The sequence below is a fragment of the Urocampus carinirostris genome, chromosome 14 (genome assembly GCF_059441175.1).
Source record: "Urocampus carinirostris isolate Australia breed hairy pipefish chromosome 14, RoL_Ucar_1.0, whole genome shotgun sequence".
Lineage (NCBI taxonomy): Eukaryota > Metazoa > Chordata > Actinopteri > Syngnathiformes > Syngnathidae > Urocampus > Urocampus carinirostris.
Window position 1 is genome coordinate 36,376,349 of NC_142362.1, and position 12,394 is coordinate 36,388,742.

The 12,394-nt window shown below is 41.3% G+C and overlaps 1 protein-coding gene and 1 pseudogene across 2 annotated transcripts in view; both read right to left on the bottom strand.

Moving 5' to 3' along the window:
• Positions 1–1,165: 1,165 nt before the first annotated feature.
• LOC148353340 (U2 spliceosomal RNA) lies at positions 1,166–1,314 on the bottom strand (annotated as a pseudogene).
• A 3,104-nt stretch (positions 1,315–4,418) lies between these two features.
• The window catches only part of ttll4 (tubulin tyrosine ligase-like family, member 4), a 37,301-nt gene continuing 29,325 nt past the window's right edge, over positions 4,419–12,394 (bottom strand). For both annotated transcript variants that reach the window (XM_088352404.1, XM_088352402.1), the window contains exons 19-21: positions 8,372–8,439; positions 5,267–5,331; positions 4,419–5,120 (exon numbers count right to left, since the gene is read on the bottom strand). In XM_088352404.1, the coding sequence (XP_088208530.1) occupies positions 4,982–5,120; positions 5,267–5,331; positions 8,372–8,439 (272 nt within the window). In that variant the 3' untranslated portion in view covers positions 4,419–4,981. The remainder of the gene's footprint in view (positions 5,121–5,266; positions 5,332–8,371; positions 8,440–12,394) is intronic.

A 12,394-nucleotide genomic window follows, 5' to 3' on the forward strand; every position in this document is an offset into this window, starting at 1 on the left:
TTCCCTTTAACTTCTGTCTTCCGCTCCTTTGGTATATCAATGATTGTCAGCTGTTTTGAAGGGACTTGTGAAACCATTGCAGCCTTGTTCTGTGCCCACAATCCCAGATTATTCCGTTTTATCTATTAATATTTTATAAATGCATATCATATCAGCTGCATTTTGCACTAATCAGTAACAAAAAGTCGCTCTTGGCTTCAAAAATGTTAAAGACCCCAGATTTGATATATTTGGGCTTTTTTTGGTCACCTGTTTTGTCTTGTTAATAAACAAGACATTATTGCTCAACAATCGGCAGAGATGAGTCCCCCTACTAATGTAACAGCAAAACAATTACTGGCAATCCCCCTCTCCTCCCAGGAAAGAAATACACACATCTTAGGATGACTTATTTTGAAAGCGTTATTGTGAACCACATTTACAAGCACTTTAGAAATGTTAGTGAAAAATAGGAAATACAATCACAGAATGTTTTAACTTCATTTACATCAGGAACCAATGTTTCACCCCTCAATATTTGTCTAAGTTTTCAATAAAGTGGCACTGACCTAGCATTGTTGTTCGACTAAATCTGCTATGTCAAACATACCAGATCTGGCTCACTGCATGAATTAATCTGGCCACCACAAATTTCTGAGTATGTAAAAAAAGAAGCAAATCTATTGGTCATTTCTATTGGCCATGTGCTTCTTAGTTGAATCCCTGAAGCTTGTGCCGAGTAATGTAAGAACGTGGTTCATAAACGGCGAGTCCATGCCTGTGTTGATGACATCATTGGTGACGTTTGAAACCCCGCCAAGCGCGTGTACCACTAGAGCAGGGGTCGGGAACCTTTTTGACTCAAAGAGCCATAAAAGCAAAAAATATTAATTTTATTTTGGGAAAGAGCCACACCATATATTATGAGACAAATTTACTAAATTGCTAAACCCGCGCCCCAGACAAAAGCTTAGTCTTCAGCACATTTATTTTTGATGATTTGATAAAAATTATGAAAAGGGGGGGTTTGGGGTTTTTAAGGGTTATTGATCTATCTTCGTTATTCATTATCCATTATCCGTTATCGGTCAGTTCATTATACGCTACAAAGCCTAGGAGCCGGGACACTTACTCTCAGCCAAAAGGCTAAGCTAAGGTCCTAGCCCTAAAGCCTTGTTGCGATCATTGCGAATGCACCGTTCCCGGAGGTACTGCAATACCGGGCCGATGCGTGGAGTGGACAGAGCAAGCTCTTATTCCATTTCCGGAATGCAAAAATCAAAAGGCCAAGCTAAGGACCTAGTATCTAAGCCTTGCCAAAAGGCCAACAGCCAAGCTAAGGACCTGGCATCAAAGGCCAAGCTAAGATCCTAACATCAAAGCCTTGCTAAGGCCAAGCTAAGGACCTAGCATCAAAGCCGTGCATCAGAGCCCGTGCACTAGAATAATGCCAGAGCCCCTGTCCCAAAATCAACAAACATACCACTTTAAACTTGTCTCTTTCTTGCAATGACTCAAGATCGGTTAAACTCCTTTCGACCCTTTTTTATCATACATATTGGTTTCAAAACCAGATGCAAGCATTTATTTTGTAAAAACGTCACAACATTCTGAGAATAGGGAGCCTTATGTGCTTACCTTTGGCGAGAGATGGGAAGGAGTTAGAGGTAAGATCGGGCCAAAAAAAAGCACCCGAGCCCGACGCAGGCCCGAGGGGTATTAAACCCGACCCGGACCGAGCCCGACTAATTAACTGGATTTGCTGGCCCGGCCCGAAAGGGGCCCGAAATTACATATTTTATTTATAAGGAGGGGTGATTTATGATAACAAATTAAACTCTGCCTTTTGTTACAACATCTAGGGCTAAGTTAAATAAAACTGTATAAACATTTACATCTTTTATATTTCTGTGTCTGCACTGCAGATGTTACATTAAGCGACAATCTGTCATTGACGGGTTTTTTTTTTTGAGGTAGCGAAAACATTTAAGGGCGTCCGTCATTTTGACGACTTGATCATTGGGCCATAATCCACAGCAGCAGTAGTAGTACGTCCTTAAGATTTTAGCGCTGCACTTTCATTGAGGGGGTGTTGACGTGTCGTGCCCTTTTCCGACTCCTATGCAAATTCCCCCCCCCCTGATCGTATTCTATATAAAACGCTTATTAAAACAATAAAGCGAGCTAATTATAATAATTGGGAGATCCTAGTCTATATAACGCGTTTATTTAAACAAAAAAGCGTGATTTTATTCTGCAAATTGCGTTTTTTAACGCGGATGAAAATGTCACCAACGTCAATGTACGCTTCCGACAAAAGCGATCGTATTCTATATAAAACGCTTATTAAAACAATAAAGCGAGCTAATTATAACAATTGGGAGATCCTAGTCTATATAACGCGTTTATTTAAACAATAAAGCGCGATCGTATTTTACAAAATGCGTTTGTTAATGCGGATGGAAAAGTCACCAACGTCACTGTACGCTATGATTTCCGCAATCACAACTAATTGTACACAAATAATATTTATTTGATTTACTATAATATCCGTATACATACATAGTTTAAGTATATATTTTTAATGAACATATATTTATAATTATTAATTAATTAAAAAAAAAAAAAAAAAAAAAAAGCAGGACCGAACCCGACCCGACCCGACCGTATGACTGACATTTCAGGCCCGACCCGGCCCGAAATTGCCTCGGGTTCGGGTTCGGAGTGCAAGGAGTGCTTGTACTTTTTGCATAGCTCCACCCATCCCTCCCACTCACCCAATCAAATGACTAAGTTCTCTTCCGGTGTTTTGGCTTATTTACAGTTCTGTGGATTCATCATAAGGTATCTGAACACTGAACACAGATTACATAGTGAACTTTTATATAAAGGATTCTTTAGCGTTGTACAGCTAAAACGAGTTTTTTTTCCCCCCATTTTTTTTGTGTGACACCTTGACTGTAAATTGTAGTGAAAAACGTGCCATATATATACTGCGAAGTAATCGTCTTACAGTAAGTTTCGGTCTAGCTTTACGTGTAACTTAATAGGATAGACGAAACAACTTTTGGACAAGATGGAGAAATTGTGCATGCAATCAAATCTGTCTCTGAGCCACAGATACTCGTAGAAAGAGCCATATATGGCTCGCGAGCCATAGGTTCCCGACCCCTGCACTAGAGTGATTCACTAAGTTTGAGTGCAGGTCGAAATTAAAGTGGCAAACAAACGCTATGGGTTTCTCCCTTATGGGGGAATCCCAGAAATATATATAGGCTTCCAATTCTATGAAAACTTGCCTTCTCATATCTAAGCACCCCTGCTTCATCAGTACCACGTGAAACACATTTTTTCACAACCAGATGAAATTCTCTGCAAAAAAATAAACTGCCCAAGTCCCAAAAAATACTTTTAAATAAAAATGAATAGGCACTGGAATTTTACTTCCTTATTTCACATTTTCACTTGCATAAGCATCAACATAGACAAAGTAACATAGAACAATTCATGTTAAAACAGTTGTCAACTAAGATATATTGTTTGTATTCAGAGCCTAATTCTAACGCCACAATTTTTTTTGCATGCACCAAACATGTTTTACATCTTTGTCAACATGATGGCATAATCTAGGAATTGAATTAACTTGAAGCCCACACGTGTGTGTGTGTGTGTAAAGTATTTCATCGCAGAGCTTCACTGTTTCATTTTGCCATCACTAATTTCTATCCATAATTGTGATTTTGAAAATGAATTCCAATCAAATACTCCCTCTGGCTGCTAGAGGGCAGTAAAGGATATACTCTCAGCTTTAATAGGCCTTGTCATTATCGGCCAATCATGTTGCCGTTTTTAGATTCCACACATTTAGGGCTTTTGTTACCTAGGTGATTTAATAGAAAGGGCTCAGGAGAGGGCTTTTAAAACAAGTTGAAATTTCTTATCTAAGGTTTGGGCTCGCTTCACCGTTCTCCATCGAAGTTCAACATTCATAGATGTAATTTTTCCTTATTTTCAGTGCCCTCAACTATAAACTTATAATAGCTTTTTTTTTTTTAAATCATTCAATTTGGATTATATGCATTGAAAAACTAAAAATGCAATAAATATAAAAGAGTTAAGTGAAATTTGATAAATATGAAAAAAAATATTACAAGGTAAAAAAAACAGGTTGGGATTTTTTATCTGAGGTCTGGGCTCACCCCGGTTCCCCATTCAATTTAAAAATCCATTTATGTCTTCTCTCCTTATTTTGAGTGTTTCAGTAAATGATTAACTTTAAAATACCCTTAAAACAAGAGAACCCTAACTGCCAGCCCGTATTGAAGACAATGTGACTATTGTGAGACTATCCTTATTTAAGTGGCAGTTAAAGATTGTCCCTTCAACATAGTAAATCCATTAACCTTCAGCAAAAAAAAAATAATGAATATTTAAGACACTTCCAAGGCTTGCAGATAAACTTTATTAAACTTTGTAACAGGCAACGATTGCTAGAAGCCATAACATGTCAGGTAATCACTTCAAATGTAAACATTTAACCCTAATAATACAAACAGGGCGATCACATTTGCTTGCTTTATGCATTCAATAATCCGCATTGTCGCACTGTACAGAGTATGCTAATGAGTTATCACACCAAAAAGCACATGTTTCACATCACAGTTCAAGCATATACCTTAAGGCATATTCAAACACTTCACAGGAGAGTGGCTCAATGCTAAGAAATATGAATTAAATAATAATAAGTTATTATTAAAATACACCCATGTTTTTTTTTAAATTGCAGGGTAGTTCAGGCGAAACACTACGTTACGTGTGTCGCCCATTGAGCACACCTAATCAAACCAATTCAGCTGATGGTGTGTTTTTTGGTGTGACACTAATATTAAGATAGACTGTAAAAGTGGCATTTTGTATTTCATTCTCTGTGATGCCTGTTTCGGACATTAGCTGGGAGGCAGTAGAAAACCCTGAGCATGAAGGTTGCGGATGCTAGAAGGCCTCAAAAACTGAGCTGAGAACTGGCACGGGGGCTGGATCCAGGACTTTCGAAAGAGGGCAATTCTGGAACAAAAGAATCCTCGTCTGAGCCTTCATCAGTGTCCGTGTTACCCGACCGGTACCGACGGACTCCTGCCGGTCTGGAAGATATGAACAATCAAGTCATAATTGGGAGGTGTTCAAAACCCCAATTAAAAAGCAGTTGGAAATACATAAAGGGTTGTGTCGACAATTATGCATTTGTCTTACTGTCAGTGTGAATTTATGCGTTATGAAGTGTGGATACCTGGATTTAGAAGGGCTGACTGGTGATTGGCGGTGCTCAAATTTGGTAGCATTACACTTGGACCACTAAGTGGAAAAACAAAAACAGAAGCCTTTTCAATATGGTTGTGAAGGTGATAGTCTGAGAGTAAGAATGTTTATAGTAAATGAAAGACTGTGCCTCACAAATTTATAATACTCTTATTTCTGTGGTTTTTGCTCAAAATACCGGTAATTGTTGCAATTCAACCCTTGTTTTATCAGGAAAATTATGACCCTCTTGGGTTAACCCCTTGCCATTCCTGTAAACTCTGCCTATGTGTATCTCATTGGCACCGCCGCGAGCGGCAGCCTTTCCAGCGGCTCAGTGTTATTTTGCTCTTTTTGTGATTTATTGTTTAAAGTGTCTTGTATCCGGTGTTTCTTGTCCCGTTTGACAACTACACTTTGGATTATTTCTATCCTATCGTTATAGGTTTTTACGCCCAAAAATGCGTTTATTCGAGGAATAAACTCCTTGCCCTGAAGAATTCTCGTGTTGGCAAGATGAGGGGGCCCTAGCGTGGATGCAGTGCCGAAGCTAAGGCTAAGCGGCGTTGTAAGTATTCAGTACTGTCCGTAATCATGGTAAATGTGAACTCTCTACCAAATAAGACCGGCAAACTGGCTGTGCTGGTGAAAAACATTAAAGCGTACAGGGAGTGCAGTTTGCTGTGTTTTACGGAAACATGGCTCAAGTCTAGCATCACGGACGCTAACGTGAAGCTACCCAGCTTTAGCGCTGTTAGGACAGACAGAGGCACAAAAGCCTGCGCAAAACGGAGAAGAGGTGGACTCGCTATCTACGTGAATACGAGGTGGTGTAACCCTGGGCACAAAGATTTCCATCTGCTGCAGGGACGTCGAACTTTTGGCCTAGCGTGTGACGTCATCCAATCCGCTGTTGCTAAACTACAACACAGCACCCCGAGGCCATCTTGTTAATCTGTTAATAAACACCAAAAGGATACTGCTGGAAGTGTGAATTTCCCTACGGGGATGAATAAAGTATCTATCAATCTATCTATCTAAAATCAACCAATATGTACCCAAAGTACCGTGGGACCTCGCTACTTCGCGGTTCCACGTTCGGAGCTTCGCGGGTCTAAAAAAAAAAAATTAAAAAAAAATAAAATAAATAAAATAAAAATAAAAAAATGTATATATATATATATATATATATATATATATATATATATATATATATATATATATATATTTTTTTTTTTTTTTTTTTTTTTTAAAGCATTTTTGAAGGGGCGTCGCTACTTCGTGGTTCCACGTTCGGAGCTTCGCAGGTATAAAAAATAATAATTTAAAAAAAAAAAAAAAATTAAGCATTTTTGAAGGGCTACTTAGCGGATTTTCACTTTTCGTGGGTGGTTTTGGTCCCTATTAACCGCGATAACCGAGGGATTACTGTAAATTGAATGATGTTCTTGAACCTTTTGGTGAATATAGACAGTTTAGGTCTCTTTTGAAAGGTAACATCCTGAAGTAATAGTCACTACAAACGGTACTAAGACTGAGTAATCGAATTTGAAACACACATAAAAAGGTCTTTATTTTTGTAACCCCCCCCAAAAAAACAGGCAATCACATGCCTGCAAAAGTGTTTACCATGGGCATCTAGGCTAGAAAATGGCTGGGAGAATAGCAAGTTTGATCACATTCTGAAAAACTAAACATTTTATCTTACGCATTTTTTCAAAAAGTCTGTCAAAGCGTTTCCAAGAGTGGCCATTTGGAGACGACCAATTCTCGGCCCTAAAATCTGCAAATGTGCATTTTACCTTTCCAACTTTTTAGACATTGTGAAAGAGTTGTTAATATTTGACTCTATTTAGAAGTCGATCCAGGATTGTGCATACTTGCGCCTGATAATCGTGCGCAAATATGGATCCAGGGTTGCATTTACGTAAAATTGCTTAAAATTACATTGGGAACCAATGTGTTAATCAATATTTAAATTGGTCACTATTAGCACAAGATTTTTTTCAATACAGGCTCTCATAAGTTGTCACAGGCTAATGGTCCTAAAAAGCTTGCAAATGGTCAAAAGCTGTGTCAATCAAAAGGTCAGAGGCTAGCCGCCATACAGGAAATTATCTGATGAGGTAATTTATTTTTAAAGGGGAATTATGAAAGTGAAACAAACAGATTACGACAAGGATCACAAATAATGCAGGAATGATTTAAGAAGATTTTTTTTTAATCTGTCCACATTATCATATGTTTTGGGGTAAATATTCTACACGGTTGGATTTGCTAGACCTTCATGAATGTAACAAGACCATGTTTGCAAAGAACCATTTCATGAGTGGAATATCACAGAACAGAACAGCTTTAGATTTAGGGTATCTTGTCTCAGACTGATGATGGCAGTTTCTGTAATGAGTAGATTTTGAAATTGTTATAGTTTCTTGAATCCCAAGAGTTTAAGCTTTCCAAAAATATGCGAGACACGTTTCAGTGACTGGTGACATCATGAAGACACGACTTTATTCATTAATAGTCTGCAGGCGGGCCGTTGGAACGTAAAGGGGGTGAACAAATAAAGGCTTGTAATAATTTATTTTGAGGTTGAAATAAAATGCAAAAACTTTGATATTATGAAGCATATACAGTAAGCCCTCGCTGCATTCCGGTTTACTTTTCGCGGCTTTGCGGATTTATCAATTTTGTTCCGCATTCTGATTGGCTGAACAGTCGCCCCACCCCTTTTCTCCATGCGCGTCAACAACGTAGCGGTCTATGCGGTTACATCTGTAAAAGTGCTTGATGAACAAACATTTTGTACAAGCAAATCTTTTTCAATTGCAAGACGTTTTTTGTAAAACAAACAAAAAAGGGTTTACAGTACAGTACATGTATTTGTTGGACAAAAGCTTAAATCTGTAAATTGGTTTTGGTCTTTTCTTTCAATGTATAATAGAGTATTTAATAAATGACAACCACTGGACCTTTTGGAACGCACCGACTGCAAAAAACGATGGATTACTGTATACGGAAATTGACATTTTTCCTCCAACTCTAAATGGGCTGTCTGGCACCCGTTCACTGAGATCATAATGTTCATGTTACTTGCCATGTGAGTAGGATCATTGGTACCAAGATGGACTCCTTTCTGGCACAAGGGCCGAAGCAGACACACACCTGCGTACAAATAATTGAAAAAAAGAAAAAAAACGATTCAAAAGTTTACAAATTAAGTTAACGTTTAACCATTTTAACAGAGCAAGTAAGTCCTGCATGTAGTTTTTCAATATCCTGGTCTCTAAGGATAATGCCAAGAGGTTAACAATTTGTCCCTCAACATATCATCTAATCGGTTGAGCAAATTATATAGTTTACCAAAAAAAACAAAACAAAAAAAAAAAAAGAATGGTGTTCTTAGAGATAAACACATACTTTTGGTTAGCCTACATTGAGATTTAGAATTATTAACCTAGCAATTGCTCCTAAACTGTGATTTACCCAAACCGAGATTCGCCATGATGTCAGTCTTTGACTTTGTCAGTGTGGTACATTTGTATGGAGGACAGACCATGTGTAGAAATAAATTCGAAATTCAAATTAAAAACCAAACAAACCTATGGGCCATATAAATAAATGAACACATAAATTAATCACGTAATACCCAATTATATGAATAATGCATTTTATTTATGTGTGTATGCATTTTTAAAGGATGGGCAGAGCACTTGTATGTTGCGGCAGGGGTAAACCAGTGAAAGCTGTCGGGCCCTGCTGTTGAACAGAAGAGCGTGTTGTGTCACCCTGAATTGAGTGACACGGCCGCTTTCTTGTGTCCTATTTAATCTGGAGGGACAAAAGCAAGACTAACTTGGGGCCCGAGGTGCTTAACTTGTTTGGCTGATTGGGCATTCGAGTTGGCTATGGTCCAAAATATTTTGTGTTTTTTTGCTACTTTTTCCGCTTTTTTATTTCCTGTTTTTGTACGTGTTTGTCTTGCTGTCGGTCACCCCTCTCGAGGGATATGACAATGGTAGATCGAACAATCGATAGATGCATTTTGTCATTTCTTTCCGTATCAATTTTGTTGTGTATTCTTTCTTCTACTTTTTTAAAACAAAAGGTTATTCAAATTAGTTTATCCACTTATCTTTAGATCAGTGATATGCAAATCGGCTTTAGGTGAAAAGCTCAGTTACCCCACCCCTCATTTGAATAACATATAACAAATCAGTAATGGACATTTATTATGGGCCATTGTTTCCCCAGTGGTATATTGTAATGAGCAGAACTTCCTGCAACTGAAAATGTAAGCTACATATTACTTTCATTCTTTCTTTACGTAACACGATGGGGAGAGATTTGTCTCAAAAACAGATACATTGCGATTAACTCAAGATCTAAAAATTATACGTTTGAAAAAATCCAAAACTAAATAAACGACAAAATAATTATATTAAACACTTGCATTTATGTAATATATTTAGGTATTGCATCATTTATTCATGTATCCATTTACTTATATATAATTTGTATTCATTTATATATTTATTTCTACGTATGGCAAGATTTGTCCCTCATACATTGGGGGATGGCTGGACATTCAGCACAAGGGCAGACGTGTGGAGCAAACTTTTGTTTTAACCAATTAAGGCAAAGGTTAAAAATGTCATTTCAGTGTCTTAAAAAATAATAAGAAAAACATCTTAAGCAAAACATGCATAGAGCACCTCTAATTTCTGCACCCATTTAAACAAAAGCCATCAAAACTAGTGTTCACAAAACCTGGTGACATGAAAGTTCTATAGATGGGTGGCAGAAAGCCTGAACGTCATATTTACTAGGGGCGGAGCTGTCAACTGATCACCACCTGGTGGTGAGTTGGCTTCGATGGTGGGGGAAGATGCCGGCCCGACCCGCCAGACCCAAGCGTGTTGTGAGGGTCTGTTGGGAACGGCTGGCAGAATCTCCTGTCAGAAGAAGTTTCAATTCACACCTCCGGCAGAACTTTGCCCATGTCCCGAGGGAGGTGGGGGACATTGAGTCCGAGTGGACCATGCTCCGCGCCTCCATTGTCGAAGCGGCTGATCGGAGCTGTGGCCGTAGGGTAGTCGGTGCCTGCCGCGGCGGCAACCCTCAGACCCGCTGGTGGTCACCGGCGGTGAGGGATCCCGTCAAGCTGAAGAAGGAGTTTTATCCGGCCTTCCTGGCCTGTGGGACTCTGGAAGCAGCTGGCAGGTATCGGCTGGCCAAGCGGAATGCGGCTTCGGCGGCTTTGAGGAAATTCTGGTCCACCATCCGGCGTCTTGGGGGGGAAGCGGTGTGCCATCGACACTGTGTATAGTGCCGATGGGGCGCTGCTGACCTTATCCCGGGACCTTGTGAATCGGTGGGCGGAGTACTTCGAAGACCTCCTCAATCCCACCGACACGTCTTCCTCTGGGGAAGCAGAGCCTGAGGACTCTGGGTTGGGCTCTCGTATCACTGGGGTTGAAGTCACGGAGGTGGTCAAAAAACTCCTCGGTGGCAGGGCCCCGGGGGTCGATGAGATCCGCCCGGATTTCATTAAGGCTCTGGATGTTGTGGGCGTGTCATGGTTGACACGCCTCTGCAACATGGCGTGGACATCGGGGACAGTGCCTCTGGACTGGCAGACTGGGGTGGTGGTTACCCTCTTTAAGAAGGGGGACCGGAGAGTGTGTTCCAACTACAGGGGAATCACACTTCTCAGCCTCCCTGGTAAGGTCTATTCAGGGGTACTGGAGAGGAGGGTCCGCCAGGAAGTCGAATCTCGGATACAGGAGGAACAGTGTGGTTTTTGTCCTGGCCGTGGAACACTGGACCAGCTCTATACACTCTGCAGGGTCTTTGAGGGTGCATGGGAGTTTGCCTGTCCGGTCTGCATGTTTTTTGTGGACTTGGAGAAGGCATTCGACCGTGTTCCTCGGGAGGCCCTGTGGGGGGTGCTTCGGGAGTATGGGGTATCGCACAGTCTTATCCGGGCTGTGTGGTCCCTGTATGCCCGGTGCCAGAGTCTGGTCGGCATTGCCGGCAGTAAGTCGGATTCGTTCCCGGTGAGGGTTGGGCTCCGCCAGGGCTGCCCATTGTCAACGATTCTGTTCCAAACTTTTATGGACAGAATTTCTAGGCACAGCCTTGGCGGGGATGGAGTCCGGTTTGGGGGCCTCAGCATCGCGTCACTGCTTTTTGAAGATGACGTGTGCTGTTGGCTTCCTCAGGCCGTGATCTTCAGCTCTCGCTGGAGCGATTCGCAGCCGAGTGTGAAGCGGCCGGGATGAGGATCAGCACCTCAAAGTTTGAGGCCATGGTTCTCAGTCGGAAAAGGGTGGTATGCTCCCTCCGGGTCGTGGAGGAGGTCTTGCCCCAAGTGGAGGAGTTCAAGTAACTTGGGTTCTTGTTCACGAATGAGGGTAAGATGGAACGGGAGATCAACAGACGGGTCGGAGCAGCGTCTGCCGTCATTTGGACCCTGTAACGGTCCGTCGTGGTGAAGAGGGAGCTGAGCCGAAAGGCAAAGCTCTCAATCTACCGGTCGATCTATGTTCCTACCCTCACTTATGGTCATGAACTTTGGGTCATGACCGAAAGAACACGATCCCGGATACAAGTGGCCGAAATGAGTTTCCTCCGCAGGGTGGCTGGGTTCTCCCTTAGAGATAAGGTGAGAAGCTCAGTTATCCGGGAGGGACTCGGTGTAGAGCCACTGCTCCTCTGCGTTGAGAGGAGTCAGTTAAGGTGGCTCGGGCATCTAATAAGGATGCCTCCTGGACGCCTCCCTCGGGATGTGTTCCGGGCACGTCCCACCGGCAGGAGGCCCCGGGGGCGACCCAGGACACGTTGGAGAGACTATGTCTCTCGGCTGGCTTGGGAACGCCTTGGGGTCCCGTCGGATGAGCTGGAGGAGGAGGCTGGGGATAGGGACGTCTGGGCTTCCCTTTCAAAGCTGCTGCCCCCGCGACTCGACCTCGGATACGCGGAAGACAATGGATGGATGGATGGATGGAACTACAAATAAATTTGTATGAATTAAGATAACATTTCTTTCGGTGTTAAATTGTACCTAAAACCCTATGTTTGTTACAATATTTTATTTTAGTGTCATTTCCTTGATATA